The 25,651-nt window shown below is 34.8% G+C and overlaps 2 protein-coding genes across 3 annotated transcripts; one reads left to right on the forward strand and one right to left on the reverse strand.

The window, feature by feature from the left end:
- Window positions 1-47: 47 nt before the first annotated feature.
- On the forward strand, window positions 48-7,979 carry LOC113494810 (tetraspanin-33-like). Its single transcript, XM_026873293.1, has 7 exons — window positions 48-437; window positions 2,641-2,715; window positions 3,366-3,494; window positions 5,069-5,242; window positions 5,602-5,781; window positions 6,428-6,603; window positions 7,874-7,979. Exons 1-7 carry the CDS (start codon window positions 354-356, stop codon window positions 7,884-7,886), a joined length of 831 nt encoding a protein of 276 aa, XP_026729094.1. The 5' UTR covers window positions 48-353; the 3' UTR covers window positions 7,887-7,979.
- A 4,750-nt stretch (window positions 7,980-12,729) lies between these two features.
- LOC113494811 lies at window positions 12,730-18,370 on the reverse strand. 2 transcript variants are annotated; one of them, XM_026873295.1, is made up of 7 exons: window positions 18,079-18,370; window positions 17,569-17,734; window positions 16,879-17,084; window positions 16,416-16,513; window positions 15,862-16,079; window positions 15,072-15,291; window positions 12,730-14,583 (listed from the first exon to the last, which is right to left on the reverse strand). In XM_026873295.1, exons 1-7 carry the CDS (start codon window positions 18,212-18,214, stop codon window positions 14,380-14,382), a joined length of 1,248 nt encoding a protein of 415 aa, XP_026729096.1. In that variant the 5' UTR covers window positions 18,215-18,370; the 3' UTR covers window positions 12,730-14,379. The 2 variants fall into 2 exon arrangements, with proteins under 2 accessions (XP_026729096.1, XP_026729095.1); XM_026873294.1 differs by having other exon boundaries at window positions 14,500-15,291.
- Between the last annotated feature and the right edge of the window lie 7,281 nt (window positions 18,371-25,651).

Here is a 25,651-nt window from a genome sequence, read left to right on the forward strand (position 1 = left end):
TGAAATAGTTCAACAACCTTAAAAAAATATCGAAAACAATACTGTTTTTTTTTAATATTTCTATACAGTTTCGCAAGTATAAATCAGGATCTGTTTAGTTTATTTCAAAATAAATACAATAAAAATCGATTCAACTCAAATCGATAGAATTTGAATTCGTACTTCACATCACTAGTCTGGGACATCTTCCTTAGTTCACCAAACTGACAGTGGGACAATTAGAGATGGACGTTGATTACTCATTCCCCAATAATGTTTAGCATTTGAATAATAAATAGTGTAAAACTATAAATAAAAGCTTAAATTTGTGTTAAATATCGTACTGTAATAGTTTTATGGGATATTAATTCAAAATGCATCGTCGCAGGGGACCAAACTTCACCTATGTCAGCGGTTGTGTTAAATACATGATTTTTATATTGAATTTTATATTTTGGGTGAGTTTTTCCATGTAAATGAAAAGTTTTTATTGTTTCATGTATTTTTGGGGTGTTTTTTGAGTGGTAGTAGATTGTTTTTAGTGAAAGAGTGCAAAATAAGCGAGATTTCATTCATCATTGTTTGAGTGTGATTCATTGTTTTTGATAAGCGTATGTGTGAGAACTTATGTGTGGTGAGGTTTCACGTCCCGGCCGCATCCGTCCTCTCTCCTATTGTTTCGGCTTCGCGATAATGCGATCGTGATAAAACGGCTACTGGTGTTTAATGCTGATTTATAACAATATAATGTGACACGTAATTTTTTTGCATATTCGTTGTGGAGATTATTCTGGTTATATTATTTTTTAAGTGTTTTATTCCCTTCATAATTTAAAATAAAGTTGAGGAATTTAAACCTATTCTGAAGGACAATACTAACTGAATCAGTAAAACATATTGGTATTGAATTATAGATTAAATAAGTAGTTATGTTTTGGCTGTATTAACATCCATGCTGAAATTCTCTTTCAAGACTCTTGGCAAGACAACGAACCTATGTCTATGACTCTTTAAACCTATTCAGGCTCGTAAGAAACACCTTGTTTGTAAATTTATATATTTAGATAAAGAGCATCACAGTATATTTTTCATATTCAAAGACTACAATCTACTACAACTTGACTAACAATCAAGATACAAATCACTTTGTTACTTCTCTGTAAAAAAAATAGGGTTTTGTTGCAGTTCTTATTGTCACTCTAGTTTGCATTAATGAATAATGGAGACATTAACGAAATGTGTTTTTGTTATATTATTAATTGACAATAATATCTGATATCCTTCCGAATAACCAAAAACTACTTAGTTGTATTCGAGTCAAGTGATTAAAGAATTACTTCAAAACAAATGTGTACATTTTGTTTGTACTATCATGAGCCCCCACTCCTTAACTTACTTAAAACAATTATTATTTTCCATATTGAAGTAAAACCTAACCTTGGTAAGAATTATTTTGTTAAAAAAAATCACCCGAAGTAAGGACTACAATCCCAGTGTTGAGTGGTTTCCACAAACATTGAAGTTACACTAGCTGTAACAAAATATGGTGCAAAAGTGGGAAGAACAAGCATGTATTCTAACCCCTGAAAATGGTTTTTAATATTACTCACATCTTCCCAGTCATGCAGACAAAGTTGCGGGCAACAGCTACTATATTATAAATCTATAATTGTTAAAAAAGTTAATGGGGTGATAAGTAGCTACTTAAAACTACTTTTACGGATTTTATCGCGGTTTAATTTTTGATTTTAGTTCCCGACGTTTCGACACCTTCGAACGAACACCATCTCAGTCTGCCCGTGACCATGATACCTGCAAAGGTGTCTAAACGTGATAAAATCCGCAAAAGTAGTTTCATTTCAATGTCTAACATTCGCGTAAACCTAAGAAACCACTAGCTACCTCAAAAAAAAATTATAAACATGCAGAATCTAAGTGCCAAAGTGGCTTCCTGTTTAATAACTCCTATAGAATACATTTAGTTTTATTTACAAGCAAGCAAGTTCCTTGAGAATTGTAAATGTATTCTTATCTTGCCTCTGGTAGTGAGACTAATTTGTTTTATAAATACAGAATTATTTTTTAATAACTACTTCCCTACATATTGCGCTCAATTGCATGTATTTATTGGGTATTTCCAACTGTTATCTGCAAGTTTATTATTGTATGTCATCTTAAATACCTAATAAACTGTAACATTTGTACTAAAGTAAAATAAATTTATATTATTAAGCCTACATCATATAAAGTATTGAAGAAGTCATACTTTTATTTTGCTGGAATCATTTCAATAAGTTTTAGGTTTACACCATTCTCTGTTTTTCAATAATGAAATTGAATAAGAATCACAAAGGAACAGATATAATATAATTTATGTATAACAGGCATTTAATTGTAAGTGTTGTAGAAGGCAAAATTAAGTTCAATTTGAACTGGAATTATGCTTAACATTATTATTATGTCTACTTTATTTAATTTAAAAGATTCCTACCTAAATCTATTCAGAAGGTCAAGGAACATGTCTCAAAGTAATATTTATTATGGTTGTGGAAGTATGACAGTGCAATACACAACATAGAGTGGCCTTGTTCTTCCGCAACTGGTAGTGGGCTTACCTACCCCTTATTATTTTAATTATATTTTGTTAATTAATGTTTTCAGTTGTTTGGTGGGCTGCTCATTGCTGTTGGGCTGTATGCATTTATTGACAAATGGCAAGCCACCGGTCTTATAAAGGTAAGGCTAAATACAACTATAAACCTTTTTTGTTTATGTTTTTAAGGCTGATTAGATTTGTTGTTTTGAGGAATCGAACCTCTTCCCTCTTGTATAACAGTCAGGGCTAATAACCACTAGACCTATAGGCCACTCCAAGTTCATTTCCTGTTGTTGCTCTTTTGGATTAATACTGAAACAATTCAAGACATTTAAGTGCATTCTTTCAAAGTAATTAAATACTTTTCCAGAAATAAACAAAGTGAGGAAGGAAAAATGTTCTTACTATATTAACCACATATGTAATTTAATGAGAAGGGTATATGATTGTAATGTGGTATGTGGTATTACACTATGTAGGTATACACAATGAAAGTTTCCTCAAGGGAAAAATACTGTGTTAATAAAAAAAACTTTTAATTTAGACTGCTACACAGTAAATTTTGAACTTATAAATACAATGAACTGCACCCGAATCCGCCCACGCCTTTTAAGTGCTTCCTTAGTGCGCTTGCTGTGAGGGAAGAACAATTTAGATCCATGTTATACTTTACCAAATAATTAACATTAATTATGTGGTGAAATGTTTTAGCCTATATAAAATCTCATTTATTTATTTTCATTATTCTTACAATATGGTTTAATGTAACCCTTTTTGAATGTATTTTCAGTTGGACACAGTTTACGATGTGATGCTGAACATAAGTCTGCTGATAGCTCTTCTCGGTGGCGTGGTGTTCGTGGTCAGTTTCGCCGGTTGCGTGGGCGCACTCAGAGAGAATACCTGCCTTCTTAAGTTTGTAAGTCGATGTTATTACTCTCTATATATTATTAGATGATGTAACGGTTTACTCACGCGTATTTATCGGGGTAGCCTGACTAGTTTCGAACGAACGAACGAGATCGACTCGCGATCCCGCCGCGTCTGCTCATGATTAAGGACTCCATTTGGGTCCGAAACTAGTCGGGCTACCCCGATAAATAGGCGTGAGTAAACCGTTACATCATTTAATAATGAATCATTCTCACGACAGTTACTCTCTATATAGTCTATAACTGCATACATACACACTACAGGGCACCGATTCTGCTATTTACAATGGCCGATGACTGAATGGCAATTGATTTAAATATTTTTTTTCCTATTCTCTTAGGCTTTTTTTTTTTTTTGTGAACACAATAATTGGAAATTAAGAGTATTGATCATGAGTGTACCGTCCCGTAATGAATTATCAATTATTGTGTAGTAAAAATGCCTATTAGAATTCGAAGTGTCATTTTAAGCCAATTTTCATTCATGCATTGGCCGTTGTAAATAGCGGAATGGGGGCCCAGCTCCTTAGTAAGTTATAAGTCATAAAAACGGCTACAAAATATTACGATAATTTTATTAAAATACTGCTTTCTTTTATGTTTCATAACAAAAGCATAAACATTGACCGTACATTAACTATTGATAACAATTGTCATATTCTGATAAAAGCATAAGATAGGAACCTATATGATGCTTTAAGAATTGATAATAATGTATTTTTGCCACAAATAAATATGAGACTAGGTGCAGTCTAATATTTATTTGATTAAGAAAAATGCATTTTCATCAATTCTTACCGGCAGACCTTTTTCTGTCATACCTATGGAATATTAATTATAAAACTAATACTGTTATTGAACCGACCGACTTATTTTACTTCAAACAATTTACTTAACTGGCTATAATTTTTCCATCACTTATTTCTTATCAATTGGATTGGCGAAAATGCGCAATGAACATTGTTTCCACAAAAGTTTGTTAGACTTAGCTAACAAGCAAGAATTAGTTATATGTCTGAATATATAGCAAGCAAGATTTGGTCTAAGGAGTACGGACAGAAATAGTTATAGCTTCACTAGCTTCCCTATTCTCAGTTTCGTAGCTTTCATCAGATTTAATAGGCAGACAACATGCCTATCAGACTAAAACCCTTAACATTTTTAATCTATAATAAAGCCAATAAGACGAGATAAAGAATGTAACCAAACTTTCAGGGGTTCATAACATTTTTATTTGAATACATTATTATAAAATTCGCATTTTGTCAAAAATGAATCAATAAACTTGTTCACAACGTGGCGGGTCAAATGTTGACAACTGCCGTACTGACTGCTTTTTTGTATAACGAAACACATAACGACAGCTGCCATCGACTAACTGACGCCATGACTGCGCGTACCAGTGATAAGGACAGGGATAATAATCCCTCGCTCGCGCAATGTAACTCAGTAACGGTCCGCTTGTTTACGTTTTTTTATCACGTCTCGTTGGAGTGCTTATACCTTACTATAGTTCTAAGTGTAGTAGTAAGTACATTGCACACACACCGGCCTGCCTCAGTACTCGCTGTGCCTGCTGATCCTGTTCCTGGTGGAGATGGGCGGCGCGGTGTGCGGGTTCGTGTTCCCGCGCTCGCTGCACGGGCTGCTGGAGCTCAGCTTCACGGAGCGCGTCGTGCACGCCTACAGGGACGACCCCGACCTGCAGAACTTCATCGATTTCGCGCAGAGCGATGTGAGTCTTGCTTATGAGGGTTTTTTTGTGTTTCGGTCACTGGTGACCAATGCACAATGGATTTTTTGTAAGTCGGAATTCGCTGTATCATAGATAATGATGCAAATACAAAAACTAAGCAATCGATTGCGGGATTTTAACCATGATTTATTTCATTATGTGCCTGACAGTGCATACTAGTCCATATTGATTTGTAACTAAATCGTAATAAGCAAAATTGAGGAATGAGTATTCAAAATTAAAAGTTTTTGTTCCAAATACACCTTAAAACGTTAGAATAATGACTCTAAATACAATTCTTAATACCTTTGTACAAACAAATCACTATACAATTAAACTATAATCCCCTTTCCCCCCAGTTTCACTGCTGCGGTCTGACATCAGACGGCTACATGGACTGGTCTAAGAACGAGTACTTCAACTGCTCGTCACCATCTGTCGAGCGATGCGGAGTTCCATTCTCGTGCTGTATCAACGCTACGGATATATCGTCCGGCTTAGTCAATATCATGTGTGGATACGGCGTGCAGAATTATCCTGTAAGTATCTTTTTGAGTCAGAGAAGGTGTAATAGGTATAGCCGAGTGGTTGATGCCATCGCCAGGGGTTCGATCCCCGCTTTGGACAAGTGTTTGTATGATGTGTCATTGTGCCTGTGACTTGAATTGTGATAATACTTTAATTGTGGTACAATTGCCACTGTGGTATGAATTGGTTTGTGCTGGCACTAAGGTTATAAACCAAGTAGCGAAGGATCGTTATAACTTTAAAGTGTTTTGAGCATATCAGATGTTTAAATAAATACCATTTTATGTAGTGTTAAATATATAACACGACTCGGTTACGAGACATGATTATAACACAGTCAATTGTAGGTATTTTTTATTTCATGTAGCCTTCTTACAGACGGATTTTAAACATGAAAATAATGACTGCGATGAGGTAAAGCCTCATGTAACATAATCTTTCATTGCTAGTAAAACAAACAATGCCAGGCTATAAATATCCTTCTACCAACCATTAAAAACTAAACTGAACGGGTCCCTCAATCATAAAGATACAATCGGCCACCAGTGCCCGACACTCAATCATCGACCCCCAGGTGGCCTTACAAACTGAACTGGTCCCTGAATCATGGAAATACAATTGGCCACCAGTGACCGACACTGTATGTCGCACCCGCAGGTGGCGGAGGCCAGCAAGCGCGTGTGGACGAGCGGCTGCATAGAGATAGTGCGGTCGTGGGCCGAGCGCAACCTCTACACCATCGCGTCCGTGGCGCTGGGCGTGGCGCTGGCGCAGCTGTTCGTCATATACCTGGCCAAGACCCTCGAGGGGCAGATCGAGCTGCAGAAAGCTAGGTATGTGACGATCAATCTAAGAACAGAATAAAGTTAGAAGAGGTTGTAATGTTATAAATAGATTGAAGTCAAATGTTCATATTTTAGCCTTATTAAAGAATGTCACTATTACTCATTAACGAGCTAAGAACCACCTTTCTTTGAAGTCGCTTAAAAAAGTTCGTTTTATTATTAATTTCATAGACTTATCGTTCTAATACCTCTTGAGTCTTGACACTGTGTCATAATTGAATTACCATTGAAAGTGTATAGGATACAAAATTATCACCAGTAGGTATAGAGAATAGCCATCTTATATTTTATGAAGTGTATAATCATCTTAGTTGCTAATTCACATTCGCTAATAATAGGATTCCTTTTAGTTAAGTATCGTTTATAAAAAAAATATGTATAATGTGTGGGATCAAAATTCTAATCATCTTTCTCAATTGTGATTTGGGACCTTAACGTGACGAAATAAGATACTTATTGCCTCGAAATTCCATAAGTGATATAAGAAAATGAATAATCGTGTTTTTATTTACTCATCTTTGTATTTCTATAGTGCAGCCATAGAGAGTCCCAGGTTAGTGTTATTTCATTAAAGTTTTTATGTGTTAGTACTTATATGTATGGGAATGATAATAAAGATAATATTCTCCTGAAAAGCTACTTAAAAATATCAATTAAAACTCTCTTCATCAACATCAACCCATATTCGTCCACTGCTGGACAAAGATCTCTCCAATTGCACGCCATCGAGATCTATCTTCGGCTGAAACACTAATAATAAAGAAAAAGAGTTTCTGAAAGTCTGATCTATGAAAAATAAATTTATCACTAGTCAAATAGAAATAGTGTGATGGCAGTAGGCCTTAAACCCTCTTAGAGTAATATTTTTGTGAGCGTGGAAGGGACATATCACTCTACACCTTGTATTGAGCTGTCACCCTTCCACAACCATAATAATATTCTTTAAGATGATGTAGTAAACACTGAAGTTTGGTACACCAAGCCACTTATATGTTATAAATGATTGGCCTTCCAGAAACCAGCTGTGTCTGTTTGTATTAGCGTGAATGATCTGTCTTTGCGTCTAAATGCATTCAAAAAGTTCATGAGATAGTAGGCAGACAATAGGTTGGGACTGTATCCAAAAATATAGTTTTCGATTGCTTCTTATCATATGTTATGTTCAAAGTAGTAACTGTCATTGTTGTATAAATCAATTTGAATGTTATATTTTAAAATACAGGAAGGTATGTTTTCATGTTGTTGTATTTGCTTCCAGATGGCAAACATGAAATAGGGGGACGATGGGGGCCTACCGCGACGAGTGCCGGCGCGCGCTGCTGTAGCCCCCGCCGGGCCCCCCGCCCCCGCTGCTCCCGCCGGGGCCCCCGCCCCCTGTGCCCCCGCCGGGGCCCGCCTTGCCCCCGCCGGGGCCCCGCCTGGCCCCACTCGCGAGGCCGGGGGCACTCCCCGCGCTGCACATGTGAACACACGTGCTTGTGCAGTGACTGACTATAAGCGCCGGTTAGGTCACCCGTGACCGATCTAAGTGACAGTGACACAGTGACAGTGAACCTAAACATGAGTGACGTGACAGGGTATGATCCTGATGTAAACTTGTTGATGTAAGTGTATTGTGCCATCATTGGCTTGACGAATTAGTGGGTAACTAATTTTGTAACTTCAAAACTAAGTAGACCTTAATCTATTATCAATGTTATACGTATTTATTGGTAATTAAACCCTTTGTACTATCTAAGTCACAAAAGCAACGCAAAAGCAAAAACTTTGCGATACCTCAAAATATAAATCGCAAAATTTTCGCTATTCATTTGCATTTGTGAATTGGGTATTATCATTGACACACTCACAAAACTTCAACTGAGTTTTAGACTTAATCTGGGTTTTAATGTGCCATTAAATTCACCAACCCAGATTGAAACCCCAACCACATGTAATGTGATGTGCCATCACTATAATGACTAATTGTTAAGAATTTTACTTATGTCAAAAAAAGCCCTTAGTGTAGATATTGGACTCAAAATGTACATTCTGACATGTAGCAAGGCAAGTCTTCTGATATTTATAGACTTAAGTATCCGCTAAAACGCAAACTGTGCAAACTCATATGAGCTTTTTTTTTAATCTATTGTAGACGAGGTTTCAGTACACTCAAGGTGACTATGCCAGCCCCATGGGTGCTTTCATTTTAATTACTTCATTTATACATAGTTCCCCGTTCTTTCACTCCTCTCTTTCAGGCAAATTTTCATAAAGCCATACAAAACCTTACATTCCTCAGATACTGGCTGCTTCAAAAGTACATTGACACCCCCATTAAATAACCGAATGTTTGGCAACAACATACTCCTAGGGCGGCGGTATTGTACACATTCCATCAACACATGTATCACATCCTCGGGCCTATTACAATTGTCACATAAAGGTGATGATTTCACGCCCACCATATGATAAAATGTGTTCAATGGAACGCGTCCTGAACGCAACCTAAGTGATTCGTATGAGCTTGTATAACAATAAGTAAAATTCATTAATAAGTCAAAAAGAATCTCAAGGACAGTTCAAAATAATGAATTTATGTATAAAAGCATTATATTGTTAGTATTTTAATCAGAATAGAGTAAGCGAATTTATCTAATATGTTGATGTTATCATTACAGTATTTCTATCCAAGGTATTTTTTTAACAATCACCATACAACCCATAGACATCCAAAAGTCATTCTGTCAACTAGCTGAGGTTGGAAGAAGCAGGGTCCTTACTACATTTGGACAGGCTGTGACATATTGAAAGTTCTCTGAAGTGATTACGGCTCACGCTACTGGTCGAAACTGATTCGAAATTATAACCTATCTGTTATCAACCTCTACAAATTAATTTTTTTCCCACGGATACATAAAATCGGTATAAAACGATTCTATTTTATAATCTATCTATGTACCAAGTCTCGTCTAAATTCTTTCAGTGGTTTTTGCGTGAAAGAGGAACAAACATCCATACATACAAACTTTCGCGTTTATGATATATGATGAGTTACCTATATAAGATTTATAAGTCTGATGTGTTTGAAGTCTGAAGACATTGGTTGCCTGATATGAGGTGTCTAAGGGATGTATGGTCGTTGGACCTAAGGCACTAAGTTAGTGTCTTCATTTTGGTATAATAAATATTAGCCGAATTATAAGTATTCTATATTATTTGCATTTAAATGTATATACTGGTATTTACATATTTTATTTAAAAATAATAATTCTATAACATTCTGTCAATTTAAAAACGTATCACGCATTGAATGGTAAAAAATATTGAGGCATGAATTATTATAGAGCAAATAAATGAGGTTCATTAATAGATTATTATTGAATGATATAAAAAAGTCTTTAATGCTAGCCATTGTCTTTATTCAGACAATAAAAGCATCATTTTAGGTTTAAATAGTACAAAAGTTTAGTTATTTTTACTGAACTTAAAACTGTAATGTAATATAAAATGTGAGATAAAAAAGTCGCCAATGAATTGTATTAAATTTGTTTGTTTTTAGCCTAAAAAAAAACTAGACTTGCTCAATTTATTCCAAAAATCTCGAGACTTTGACAGATAGGCAGTTTTTATTGCTTACATAGACATTGGACCTACTACCACCTCCATACAGCAATTCCATAGCTATTATGGAAGCGAGAGGGCGCTACATAAGCCGTAAAGCGATCTCTCTCTCACACAGGCTCGGTAGAAGGTAACCAATACCCATGGTATTTGACTATAAGCCATGTATGATATGAAAAATTAATGTTAGTTTTATAACATTTGTAATGTATTATTATTATTAAAAAAAAAGTTAAAAGAGATTCTCTTTTGTTGTATGTTTCGGTATTAAATTATACATTTTTAGGAGTGTTTTAGAAATTTTATTGTTGGGATTTTACCTTATGAAATATTGTAATTATAAAAATTGCCTATTGCTAACAAATGTAATTGGTTAATTCCACAAATAAATTTTTATCATCTTGGTTCGAGTGATGATCAAAAAATTATTGTACGTAAGTCAGAAACTACGTTTTTCGCAATAATATTTCTAAAATACTCCCAAAATAAGTTGTCGATTGTTTTTGAAAACTTATCTAAATTGTTAAATTGTTATTGTATTAGGAAAATGTTTTCTTTGGCCTATAAATGTCTTTTACTTTTCAATTTCTTGAGCAAAATACGACCTTATGATGAATATTAATATGGTGAATTTACATAAAACTATTTTTACGGCTTGCAATTAAACTAAGATGACTGAAATAACTAAATATTTAAGCTTGCCATTTATTAAAAAGATTTTTTCAAAATGGTTCTCAATAATACTTAAATATTTCTATTTTGTTCCTTGTTAGTTTCAGTTAATTGTTTTCCTCAAACTTAAAACAAAATCGCAATGAAACGAAAAACTCATTATTTAATTATGACAAAAAATAATAAACAATTCAAGGCACTAAATTAGCTAACTTACTAAAAACAAATCTGCATGCAGAAAAATCACATTAATACACATTTTTTTTCAACTCATTGGCTCAAAAAAGCAACACCCTGTGCTCAAACTTTAGTTAAAACGCTCAATTGTCAAACAATCTATTTCAACGTCAAATATCTAAACTTCTAAAAAAGAGGTTATATTCCATAGCATAGTTTACTCTAACGTGTCAAAAACATATATTTTCATGCAGAGATATTCTAAAAAATACTTTTGGTTTCGTGATGTTACATTACACACAAACTATTACCAGGTTACTTACCTATAGACATACAATTATATACCTTAACTTAAACTGCATAAAGACTAAACTCTTATAAAAGAAGAACAAGCATTTAAAGATCCACAAACCCATACATAGGTTCACGAATATCCATATACGCGATGCAACGCAAGTCTTCACGATATTAGGTGTCTCAAGCTACTAAGAAAAACTCCAAAGGTTTGTCTGTACACACTAAGAGACCAAAAGTGTGTCGTATTTCAGAAACCTGCGTTGTGCGTATGAAAAACAATGAACTACGAACAAATGAATACAGTATACCATAAGCATAGTTTCTTTAATTAATTACCATAAAGTAATAGATAAAATAGTTTTAATTTAATACGATATTCAGTCGCCTAGCATTTATATTGTAACATTTATTCAGTAATATTTTTGTGATTAATAACGTAAAACTGCCATATGGTGATTGATCAGTAGTATTTATATGTTTACTGGCAACACCAAGTCATTCTAGTATTCCAAGCATGAAAATGTGTCGAAAGGGTATATTTAGAAAAACCTGGTCACATTTTAATCGCTTCATCAGTAAATGGAAGTAATTAACTTTCTACAAGTATCAAAAAATACTAATTGTACTCCCATACTAAAGTTGATCAAATGATCATGATTATAATATCCAATTGCCATCTCATTTATTTAATGTAGCACTATCTGGACATCAGAGATGCTAGAGAACGCTTTCTAATTCACCCAATTGTAAAGCCATTATTTTGAAAGTTTATACATTTGAAAACGACTTCAAATACAGGATGTTTTATCGTCTACAGTAAATTTTCCATTTTAAAAACACTACTGATCAATCTAATAGTTATAATAATAATTAAATGTTACAGCATTATTATTATAGAAATACTAGATTACAATAGTTTTGGCTAGTAATAATAATGTGCAATATTGTATATGTAAGTTGCTTTTAATGTGCCAGTTTTTTGATACTCAGATCCTCTCTTATGTATAGAATTTTCTATTAAGGAATCTTTTGTAAATCGTGTTATTTTTAAACCCTATTCAAAAACACATTGCTTATTTACTAACAGTTTATTTCACTTGACCGTTTCTTCAAGCCGGCTAAAACTCAGCCTTGAAATCAGTTCAATAACTATTATTTACTATATGCTTTTGTGTAAGAATTGTTTCGTAATAAAAAAAGACAACAAACCCGAAAATTTTCGGGTCCCGGTGTATATTGGGTAGGTCTGAGAATTGGACAACATTTTTTCTGCATATATTTTTTACCGCCCATTTTTTGCATTGCCTAGAACTCATTTGTATGGGAAAACGACGTTTGCTGGGTCAGCTAGTCTAACACATATATAATTATCGTGTCACGATTCTCATGAAATGCAGTGTGCATATGGGAAACGTCTGAGAATCTTACATCTTTTTTTTTTCATCACCGTGCTTTTTATTCATATGTAATTATTTTTCTATGCCAAAAATTCCCTTTAACCCTTTCATAGCAAAAAACGTGAGCCAGGTCAGCTATTACTTTATGTTAACCTTTAATTCATATTTGTTTATCGTTATCTAAAATACCCTAATTTCATGGTTTACAAAATATTCCTTAATCTCATTTTGACTGAAAAACTTACTTTATTTATATGCATTAAAATCTATAATTATCATTATTTAATTTCGATCTATCTCTAAATACTCTGAATTGTTTTAGAATCGTCTTTCGGTGTAAATCTTTAAGATTCCATTGTTTTGTGATTTTAAATTAAAGAAGTTATTTAATAAGTAAATATTGATCTTATTAAGAACGTCAGTGTTTAGGTAATTGTACCCGAAATTAATAACATACGTTGATTCATCCCTACATACATAAGACAGAAATTCTAGTGCCTTTTTTACACGACAAACGCCATGAGGTTCGTAAGCCCACGCAATACTTAGTTTCGTACAAAGGGCATTAGAAATTCCGTCGATAATTCTCTGGCTATGTTATTAATTTCGAGAATTAGTATAATAGGATAAAAACCAGCAAATTATTACTCGATTTTAACCAAATATATTCTATATGTCGTATCTTAGCAGTTAGTTTATAAAAATTGATGTAAATAAAACGTTATTTTAGTGTTTAATATGTATTATTGCCATTTTTATTTTATTTTAGCTAAATAAGTAACAAAGGCAGTGAAATCGGTCTATTTTCGGTGGATTTGTTAAGACTAACGCCATCTGTGAGTTCGTACAAAAACTAAAAGTTACTTTAAATATCACTAGATGGCAGCACACCCGAAGTGCATATTCATATCAAAAGTTGTATATCATTTGTTCGTATATCTAAGCTTTTGTTATTTGTTCAGCTAAATTGTAGTTTTACTTCAAAAAATTTTGGAAAACGAAAAATCAAAAATTTATATTTTGGTAAGTTTTTCAAAATTTTTAGGAGTAAGACGTTATAAAGCACAATTCATGATAAATGAAAAAAATATTTTGCGTATTAAATAGTTGGAACTTAAAAAGACATTATTCTTGTACCCACATTGAATGCAAGTTGTCAAGATGTAAATTATAGTGAATAAAGTCAACTGTAACCTGTATTGCTTGTTTTAGTTGTTTCCTTGTATTCTTTATAATATCGATAATAGAATTTAATCGATTAATAAATGTTATTTTACTATTGTCGGGTTTTGTGTACCGAGCTTATTTTTTTTTTCTTTTCATGGTAGACGATGTATATAAAAACACAATTGGTTTTGATAATTCCCATGTAGTTTTTTGGGACTACATCAATTTTTTGATTTCAATTTGCAGGTACCTGTTTCCTTGGTTTTTCTTGGACATCATATAATCAGTATACTATAAATCCAAAATGTATACAAAATAACCAGCTGCAGCATTTGGCTAGGAATACCAAAACCGATTCCACCTCCAAGAAAGATTTTCATCCCAGAAATCTCATAGTCCCAATCCACAATCTTACAATCAAATGTGATAGTAATTTCGTCTAGTACTCAGATTATTTCTTTCCCTTCGGCTTCGCTTTTGTCTTGAGGTCCAACACCACTTCGGGTTCGGGGGCAGGCGTGGGCGGCGGCCAGTACTTGTTGAAGAACTCGTCTCCAGCAGCGAAGTTCAGGGGCAGGATGTGGCTGCGACGGTTCCACTCCTCTCGGTCGCGTTCCTCTTGTTCCTCCAGGAGTTTATCTTCTTTAGCTTTTAGCTGGTGGAAGTGAAGATAGTTAATGGGTAGATGCACTTCAATAAAAACTATGGTCTATTTGGATAGGTACTTGAAAAGAGGTATATTCTTGGTCTTTTTGTCTAAATACTTAATTAACACCTGCAGTTGTGATACTAAGCTAGCTAAATCGGCATCTTTTCCACAACAGGCCCCATTTCAATATATAATAATACCAGCTTATAAATATCAAAATTTCCCACTTCTGGGCAAAGTCCTCTTCCCTACACAGGGAAACTATAAGCAATGATCACTATGCTTGCTTTCGCAGATTGGCGATTACAAATACCAATTCTTGTGATCAAGGTTTCCTCAGGATGCTTGCCTTCATTGTTTGTCTGTGGTACAGAGCTGTGGGTTTGGGGTTTTTGGCTCTTTCCAACTATTTTAAGACACCATTGACTATTGGGAACGAACCTATACCTCGTACATTCAAAAACATACAATATTGAATACAAATTAATTCCTACATCCAACAACGCCAAATATTCTGAAGTATCTTCCTTTCTCTTCCCCTTGACAGGCTTAATTTCTTTTTTCGGCGATTTCGCTTCTTTCTTCGGCTTAACCTTTAAGGCTGCATACATCCTCTTTGGGTTCTGAATCTGGTAAGGCGCGTCTATGAGCGCATATTCAGGCGTAAACGTGAACACTGATCGGACTAAGTTATATTGGTAGTCTGAGCTGAATCTGGGAAACAAAATAGAGACAAATGCAATAAGGTAATGTTGAACTACGATGAGATCTTGAAGACGGGACTGTTGCGCTTGGTGAAGTGCTTTTACAACTGCTACAATCTTACTTTAAGATGCGGTGTCAGGAATATACACTCAAGTGATTACTGAAAAAAAGAATGCACGGATAGGCGAGGTTGTAGGACACCACGGAAAACCCACAGAGCGCAACTCGTCGTAAGATCCCCGACAAGAAAAAGCATTTGTGCATGCAAGAAAACTTGTTCTAATGTTTTCTGGTGTCTTGAATGTTTCGTTAAAATTCCTTGTCCGGAACCCATTTCATAAAAATAAAAACAAGTATACCCATAGACGGTTCTAAAGCATCGCTGGTTTGGGTAAAAAAGAAGGAAAAAATTACGATTTTTATCTAATTTTAACGGGATAAACCCGCAATACAACTTCTGTGAGCCAGGATCCAAAATAATCCTAAGAATACCACCGATTCACTAGCTCGGTATGACCCCGGAAAACGTCTTGGACCTTCTTCTAGAATATTGTATCAAAACTTAAAATCCAAACTAACAGATCAAAAATATAATGGATAATCTTGATGAGATCTCTAAGACAGCACTCGTACACCGCTCCTTCAAAATTGACGAGGTGTTTTATAGTATGAGTACTGGACTTGGTGTGTTCAGGGTCGTCAGGCTCGTCAACAGCCTTGTAGTAAACCCCAGCTTCCGATGGTGCGGGGAGGCGGTCTTCCGTGGCCAGTATCTTGGCAGCTGCTAGCATGTTGTCCTAAAAATATTGGGGAGAGATTAGTTGGTCTGGTTATTGTTTGGGGAAATATGGTAGGTGCATACGCGTCTCCTACGCGTAATGGCTGCTTATGTGTTAGATTCTTATTGCTTAAAAATTTAGCTGGATCCTTTTTGCTTGAAAAAATAGCTAAGCAGTTCTTACTATTATTTTAATTTAGGGATTATCGCAACTTTTATAATTGAATTTCAATGCGCATGCATTTAACACTAATAATCCTATATATTCAAAGTTTTGAAAAAATGCTGCAAAATCTTACATTACTAGTTGGTCTGTGTATGTAGTAAATTATGTAGAGTTCAAAAAGTAACTGACCTTGAATCGTTTCATCATCCGAGGCCTGCTAGCTGCATCAAAATGCTGCATCTCCTTCATCCATTCACAGAACCACAGGATCAAGATAGCTTGGGTTGCTAAAACATATAAGTTTGAGTATGTATAGAGACGTATAATATAAAATGTTTTGCTTAAACTTATACTCAAATTGCTACCCTTACTTCTTAACACCACTCTGCCTATGGAAGAATGAACTACAACTAAACTCTAAGTCGTTGGCACAATACATAATTTTGGTCAGTAAAGCTAGTCCACAGCAATTGCACCTGAGATTTTTCACGGGTATCTTAAGGGTAGGTTGACATCATCTTAAATAAGCTAATCGCAGACCACCGCTGAATGTAGCCCGACACCCATCAAAGACCGTAAACATTTGGTGAAACTTACCTTAAGTAGACAATAATAAAGCCAAAAAACCCTTAGGAAATACTAAATGACTCACGTCTATCCAGCTCATCGTCCTGAGCTCTCCACAGTAAATTAGCCAAGGTATCCAGAAACCAGAACTCGGCCAAGCTGCTTCTGTACCGCTTACAGCCAACTAGATCTCCTAGCATCTCAATGTATTTCTGTTGTGGAGTGACTGCTATTTTGGGTATGTTTTGGGGATTGATGCGCTTTTTAAACTCTTCTGGCAGTACGTGTATTCTGAAAGTAGGTTTCTGTTTGAGAAAGGGAATTGATTGTAGGGGTTTATGTAGATCAGAGGGTTATTGAGCACCGTATTTATAACCTGAAATTTGAAACCTTTGTTATTCCTGGAATTGTCGCCGTACGGGCTGAAGGGCTGCTTCAGATTAGTTCATGGATGTTAAGGATACGCATTGTGTTAGGGCTATAATAGAACATATGAAGAACCCAGAGACAAATACAAATCGGAAAAGTCCACTTTTAGAAGTGCAACACCCTGCGATGTGTCTCTTTAACTTCAAGGTTAGACTGGACAAGGTTAGGCCCTGACTGCTATAGGAGGTAATCCTAAGCGGAGAAAGCGGGTAGTTTCTAAATCTTACCCACTAAACCTTTTTTGACTTAGCGGGGGATTTTGAGTGGAGCGTAGCAAGCAATGCAAGCAATTCATCGCGCACGGAGAACATTTTCAATAAATATTGTCTAAAATATAAATCCTCACCTATTCTGCTTCTGTATATGTCTGACCTTATCAGACAGAAGGTGTCTGAGAGAGGGAGAGGGGAATATCTCGGGCAGCTCCTCCAGCTCCTCCTCGACTACAGGAGACTTCTCTTCTTCCTCCGCTACCGTCTCTATAGCGGCTTCCTCTTCTTCTTCTTCTTCGCCTGAAAAGATTTTCAAATTTGAGGAATATCACCAAGATATAACTTGACCAAAAAAATGAGTTTTTTTTTACAATCTTTGCATGTGAATTGATTATTTTCTGAAGGAAAACAAAAGGCAGAATTTCCCAAAATAAAATTTGCGTCTTCAATAAAACTTGTCTCATGCGGCCATCGAACCCACGCCCTCCAGTATATCAATCAGGGCCACATTTAAACCAACAGCCACAACCAACATAATTTGAAGTTAAAATTCTAAGAAAACCATCTATTCTCTGCAAGGACAACCAGCATCCAACTTTAAACCCACCACCATTACTCAACTAATCAGCAGAACATTTACCAACCGTGCTCCTCACTGGCTCCCAAACTGCTTGAGGATTCAGAAGACAGTACCGGAGACCTGATGCACTCAAGACCGGAGTCAGCGAACAACTTCTCCAGCAGTTCCAGATGAACATTTTCAATCTTACGTGACGTCATCTTCTAGAAGATTGAATTTACTTATCTCAATCCTTATCTTATTAGGATTTATTCAGCAATGGGAAATGGACTCGCTGGTCTTATTTATATAGCTTCTACCTAGTTTTTTTATATTTTTATTTTTATGAGGCACATGAACACTGTCGTGTAGGCTAAATGAACGTTATTGACGTTTGACAGTTTGTGTTGTCGTCAATGCTGTATATTTTTGTTTTGAATAAAACCTACGTAGTGTGTTGAAATTAATCTGTGGAGATATATTTTTTTATTGCTTCAAAATAACACACGGCTTCTATCAGATCATGTGTGCATTCCGTGTCACTTAGGAAATCACGTGTTACTTAGGAAATAAAGACTTGATTTTATTTTATTCAAAAAAAATTTTTCAAAGTTTATCTGGGTAATCATGAAGACAAGACAAGTAGGTAGGTAGGTATTTGACCAGAGTCCTTGACACTGGTCAAATAAGTATAATTTAACTTGATAGCGCTAATCTCGGAAAATACAAATGAAAAAATGAAGAATGCTTTTAATAGCCTAATTTAATACAAACGTTAAAGTTATTAAAAATATCGTCCAGATGAAAAAACCAAAAGCAGGAAGACCTACCACCGTAACCTGAATAAAGACTCACAATAATGGAAGCGGGATAGCGCACTAAACAATATAGAGCGGCATCTCTTTCCCACACCTGCAATAGTCATTAAGAGACGGTAATAGACCCCCGCTAACTAACTACAAATTAAAAACTACAGAAAGGGGATCGCGATATTAATTCAAGTCACAACTCACTTCAGAATAATTAATATAAATTGACAAAACTATAGTAAAACTAGCTGAAACAGATCAAACGAGAAAAGTGTTGGAATTCATTAAAATCAGTAAACCTGACGGCGGACCACGACACGGCGATAATTGGAGAAGGCCCGAAATGAAGGGTTGCCCCGAATGTGGCACACATGTTGTAGGCTGAAGCGGAGAATGGGAATCATTTTATTGTAATGAAGATTTTGTTTTTAAATTCCTTTGGCTATAAACCTGGCAAAATAGGTTCGTGGAGATAGGACAATGCTAATTTCGGTACGGAATAACTAGGTACGAAAACTTAGTACCTAGACACGTTAGGAGAAAAAGGAAAATTATAGTGGAAAAAAAGACTAATATAATTTCGATTACTTTCGTAATGGTATAATAACATTTCATTGTCATGGACGCATGTTCCGTCGCCGTGGCACGGAATTTTCAATCTTGTATATCTCGTTAGTTTTTTAAGCTATCTCCTAGATATTAAGCAAAGCTGCATATCTGATCAAAAACTTGAGAAAACACTATTTTTTCTTGTTCTAAAGTTGAAGAATAAAAAATCCACAGAAATTAAGATTTTATTGGACCTATTGAAATGTACCCTTAAACAATTAACAAAACTTACTAAATTCTCATTGGAGATAAATTTTGTGTACAAAATGAGACAGTTATCCTTTAATAAGGCACGTTCTGTGTTCCTGTATGTCTTTCCAAATGTACCTATCCACACTAGGTTATATTTCAACTGCAAATCGTATCAGCTCTTCCCCTATACCATGTTACCGCTACGCGTAAGTCACAAGCAGCGACTCAACAAGTTCTAAAATAATTACGGGAACAGTGTCATCCATACCGCTGGTATTTTGGCGTACGACGAGGTTTATATACTCGTATGTATGTGTGTGTGTGTGTGCATTGTATATAAGGGTGTATGAAGTTTTGGAGAATATTTTTGCTGCGAGGTTTTTAGTTTCTTATGCAGAGACGAGAGCCAGCGACGGCCAGACTTTCGTTATTTTATAAAAGCTGAAAATTGATCTGTGCATGTGCCATATACTGTTCATTCAAGTTTTGGGGGTGTTTTGCAGGGTGTAGCAACTATCATAAGTGTCCGGCAAGGGAGTCCGAGTCTTCTTGTTTCCGAGTTTCCTAAAGTAATCCCAAAGAAAATATAAAAAGATTGAACTCTATAGGTATCTGTACTTTAACTAAAGTCAGGTACTTCTTTATACACCTTTAACACCTGGTACCTGATGGAGGATCAGTTATGAGACTCTGAGGATCACAGCACTTGGCTCAGTGACGTCATCAAACATTATTTTGTATCTACATTCCACTTGACAATGACCGAGATAGCAACACTTAAGAGGAGCGACTTTTAATTCATTGCTTCTTGATTATTATGAACTAGCTGCTGTTGCTCGCGACTTTGTCCGCGTTATGAAGATATAGATAACTTTAACTATTGACACAGCGCACGCAACTTCTTCCAGTTTCTGCTGCAGCGTGATGGTTTACATCTTACATCCTTCATAATAGATGGCCTATGTCACGCTGAAATATTTTTTTCAAATAGGATCAGTAGTTCCTGAGATTATCGCATTCAAACAAACCCTTCAGCTTTATAATCTATATATTCTATATATATATTCTATATATATATATTATATATACTAATATATAAAGCTGAAGAGTTTGTTTGTTTGCTTGTTTTAACGCGCTAATCTCAGAAACTACTGGTCCAAATTGAAAAAATATTTTTGTGTTGAATAGACCATTTAACGAGGAAGGCTTTAGGCTATAAAACATCACGTTGCTACTAAAAGGAGCGAAGATGCAATGGAAAATGTGAAAAAAAACAAGGCAGATATATGTAAATCATAACTTATCTCTTCTACCCACGGGGACGAAGTCGCGGGCAACAGCTAGTATGTATATATATCTATAGATGTGTTGAAAAGTTGGCGCCATTGCCACATTACCATAAATTCCATCTATTATTAAGATCCGCGTGAGATGTAGTTTGTCATATATTAGAATGTTAAAACAATGAGTGGCGGAAGCGTCACCGGACGGACATACAGACAGACGGACATCACGAGTAAACTGATACGAGTTGAGCTGTGTTCACAATACACACATTCACGTAATGACTGGACTTTCATTTTACATTTCTAACGTAAAAAGTAAAAATTTGTTACTAATTTACTCACGAATTACATGATGTAACCTTTTTTGTAACTTTGATGGCTATTAGATCATATGTTTTTTATTCCTTCTGTCTTTGTAACATATTAGTTGAATGAGTCATGGTGAATAGGGATTTTGTAATTTTTTCCAAAGTCCGTCTTGTAGTTTATTGTATAATAATGGATATTTGATGTGTATTTTTTAAATTGTCTGGCAATAATAAATTGACCAAATTACAGTGAATGAAACTTACGCGTGACGTCACGATTGAGTATAAATTTTACCATATCGTTACGTCACACGCCCCTCTCATAACATTTAAAGCATCATTAATCTTTGTCAATTTTAGTTTTTCTGAAAAAGGAAAAATACATGTCTAATACTTTTCAATTATCTAACTGAGGGACGGATTAGATTTTTTCTTTTTATACCCAGTCATCATCCCCATAAGGTGGCCTATTATGTTCTCTCCCTATTATGAAGCTCGGAGAGGCAGAAGAAGGCTAAGAAGGAAGTACATATACTAAGAGAAGGAAAGAAGATGAAAGAGAGGCACAGGATAGAGAAAGATGGAAATAGCTACACCGATAGTGATGACTGAGATTTTAATGATGATTTCTACTCCTTTTATTCAAAACTGATAAAAGTATTAATTTATTAATTGTAATACATGTTTGAGAATTATTACTGTCGTATAAATTGCCGCGGAGTTGGAAGTAACGGGACCGATTCAAAAGGATGTTTTTTTTTCATTTAAAAATAGCACCGGTTTGGTCAGTCTCTGTGCGTTTATAAGTACGTTTGCAAATTTTGCATTTGTAATTATGTTGTTGTAATTAGCTGGTAATGTTTCATAATATGCTTAGTTATATTTGTGTTTAAACATCTTGCGCAATCTTTAGATATTTTTTTGTATAGATTGTTTAAAAATAAAAATAACGCAAATTTCTTTTTTTTTTTTTTGTTAATAGTATCTAATATTTATTGAAACATAATTTATTAACATAATCCAAATACGATCGATAAAAATATCGCATGAAATCCGAAAACCAGTAAAACACATTCGAAATTTAAAATTTAAATATTCCTTCCGAGCCGTTCCAAATTCAAGCGCAAAACTTGACTCGATCATTTAAATATCTTAAAACTTCTTTCAGCCAGTGTGTACTGAGTGTAAGAAAAAAAAATATAAAGCGTCCATCATACGCACCCAGTGTGCGTATAATGTGCGTATGTGTGTGTATATGTGCTGCACACAAACACGTTAAGTGCGTGTATGGCAAAAATGCAACTCCGCGACTTGGTTAAATATCGGACGGTTAGCGATGGTGTGGAGAAGACTTTTATTGCTAAGTAATAATTAATTTTATTTTAATAACAAAGTTATATGTAGGAATCCCAGTTCATTATGTAATTTATATGGAAATAGAAGATCTTAATCACAAATCCTGTGTCTGAGCTATATTGCACACCTAATTAGGTAAACTGTATTTTTTTGTACATGACAGTTTCCAACCGATTGCTACTTTTAATTTCGTATAAATGCAATTTAATAGGAAAATTCTTAAATCATTTCTTTTCGAAAGAAGCTAACAAAACGAACAAAAAAGCAGCAGAAAGTGTAAGTAAAAAAATATTTTATCGAACAACGTCTCCACTGCTTCCATTACTCCCAACTTCCCCAACTGGCAAGGTGAATGAACTCACGAAATGAACGCACACACGCACACAACGCAGGATATGTTGCTGTAGGTTATGTTATGCCAAGTTCATTGAACGATTTTTAATTATACCAATCACTTACGAGTAAAGTTTAAGGTTGGTAGCGTTTCTTTTTTTAAATTTCGTATTCCGAATGTTGATATTTTAAATTTTATATTTTATTCTTATTATAACGGTCAACGCGTTCTGTTTTTGAATGATTTCCGTTTTTAAATTTCGTTTATAAAACTTTTTTTTCAAACTTCTGTTTTTTTTTAAGGTATAGGCAGAGGTGCATAGTTGTTTGTTATGTGTAACATGATGCTTTACTCGATCTGGGAATCGAACCTCTCGCTTGCTATTCGCTGCCGACCACGAGGGCAACGAAGCGGAATGGAAGAACTCGTAATATGATACAATTCACTTAATTCTGTTTTCTTTTAGATGTGAAATAATTATTTGAAATTAGCTTGACTAATGTAAGTTGGCAGAAGAGATTTTTGTGTGCCAGAAAAAGAGCATGTCCTACTTATAGTTTTTGAATGAATTGGTAATTTTTTAAGGGTTCCATATCTAAAGGCTAAAAGCGGAGCCTTATTACTGAGGCTTCGCCGTCTGTCAATCTGCAAGTCCGTTCGTATGTCACCAAGCTGTATCTCAAGAACCGTCATAGCCAGAAAGTTCAAATTTTCTCTGATGTTGTGTCTGCTGAAATGCAACGAATAAATGTTAAAAGTATAATATAATAAACTCATCAATTTGAGGGGTTTTTGTTACCCTGGATTATCTGGATGTCACTCTCAGTCACTCACGACTGGTTTTTATTCACCATAGTCATTCTGTTTATATGTCAGTACTTTTGTCAAAACATATTCATTGCCCTACTTTTGACTGTAGCATCCAAAACGAATCACAAAGGGACTCTTTTGTAATCATTCAAGTCCGTTCAATGGAATCGTATTGACAAAACCGACAACATTTTAACTAATCTCTGACAACTCAATTCAGGGTTAAAAGGGTATTGGACACAATAGTAATAATACTTATATATAAAAGTTACAAAGAGTAATTGAAATGACACGTCTGCAATTTGAGTTTGCAGCGAATTTTGCCAAACAAGCTGTTGAACGTGTTCCCGCCCGCTTCAGATCGAAAATGATCCCACAGGGGCATAAAATCGGGATAAAAACGGTGATATGTGGTAATCCTGATAATGATCTATCTGTTTACCAACTTTCGTCTAAATCCGTTCAGTAGTTTTCGCGTGAAAAAGAAAGAAACATACATACATCGAATCTTTCGCGTTTATATTAAAATAGGATGTAAGATTGTAGAATTGAGATTACTGCAAGAGATTCGATCATAGAGTTGTATGGAAGTGTTATGACTAAACTAAAACGGGGTGAGTAGGAGTGGCGGGGATAGAGAAGGAATTCATGGTTTTAAAATTTTCAGAATAAATGAACTGTCACTGCGAACTACGAACTTACTCACTGCTAATTAAAAAATGTTACTATGCTGTGGATGATTTTATAAATGATTCATTTTAACTATTATTGTATAGTTTTTAATTTTCCTCTTAATTTTATTTCTTACTAGCTGTTGCCCGCGACTTCGTCTGCGTGGTTAGAAGATATAAGTTATGACTTTTTCTTCGCTCCTATTGGTCGCAGCGTGATGATATACATATAGCCTAAAACCTCCCTCGATTAATGGTATATTCAACACAAAAATATTTTTTCAATTTGAACCAGTAGTTTCTGAGATTAGCGCGTTCAAACAAACAATTAGTATATACATAGTACATACATAGTATATACATAGTAATTAGTATATATATATAGTACAATTAGTATATAGATGCCAACGATATCTTCGCTACGTTTCATCGATTTTTAATTTCTCGCGCGGAGATTTTCATATTACGATAACTCATTACCTATTAACATTTTTGGCGTAGTGTAAAAGGCAATTTTGTTCTATATTACATGCATAATATATCTAACTTATTTATTTGGATAAGGATTAATACTGTATTGTTAAAAAGAGGTTCGTAAGTAATCAATAATTTTACTGTATTAAGAAAACACATAAAAATGGTTATTGTGGGTTATCCTTGGAAGATAGACATATACCACCGCGGACTTTTTTGTAGATCTATTAAAGAGGTACAAACTCGCCATACATTGTTTTGTTGTAACTCAAAAGGTTTTGGCAGCGTTCTCGATGAAAGCTCTCGAATGGCTTAATTTTATCCGACATGTTTAACTAATATCGCTGTAATATCGTCAGTTTACACAAAACCTAAACTTATTATACACTAAAACCTTCCTCAAGAATTGCTCTATCTATCGTTGAAAACCGCATAAAAATCCGTTCAGTACTTTTCTAGTTTATCGCGAACAGACAGACAGACAGACGCGGCGGGGGACTTTGTTTTATAATATGTAAGGATTGTATGTTTCAAATTCATTTGTATGGCTTAAATAGTACCTAAAAATGTATAAATCCTTACTTAATTGTTATATTTGTACGCCTTCATGGCAAAACATAGCGCTCCTTATGTATATTTAACACCAGCATTTAATGTACCTATGTTTAACAAATAAATATTTATTCTTGATTCTTGAAATAATGAAATTTTCAGAATGATTGCGACCGTTCTTCAGTGTTTTATTTTAGTGTCTTTAGGTTGGAAGTATTTCATTCACCTTCTTCTTTTTAGACATTTGCTATCTTAAT

The sequence above is a fragment of the Trichoplusia ni genome, chromosome 6, assembly GCF_003590095.1.
Source record: "Trichoplusia ni isolate ovarian cell line Hi5 chromosome 6, tn1, whole genome shotgun sequence".
Classification (NCBI taxonomy): domain Eukaryota; kingdom Metazoa; phylum Arthropoda; class Insecta; order Lepidoptera; family Noctuidae; genus Trichoplusia; species Trichoplusia ni.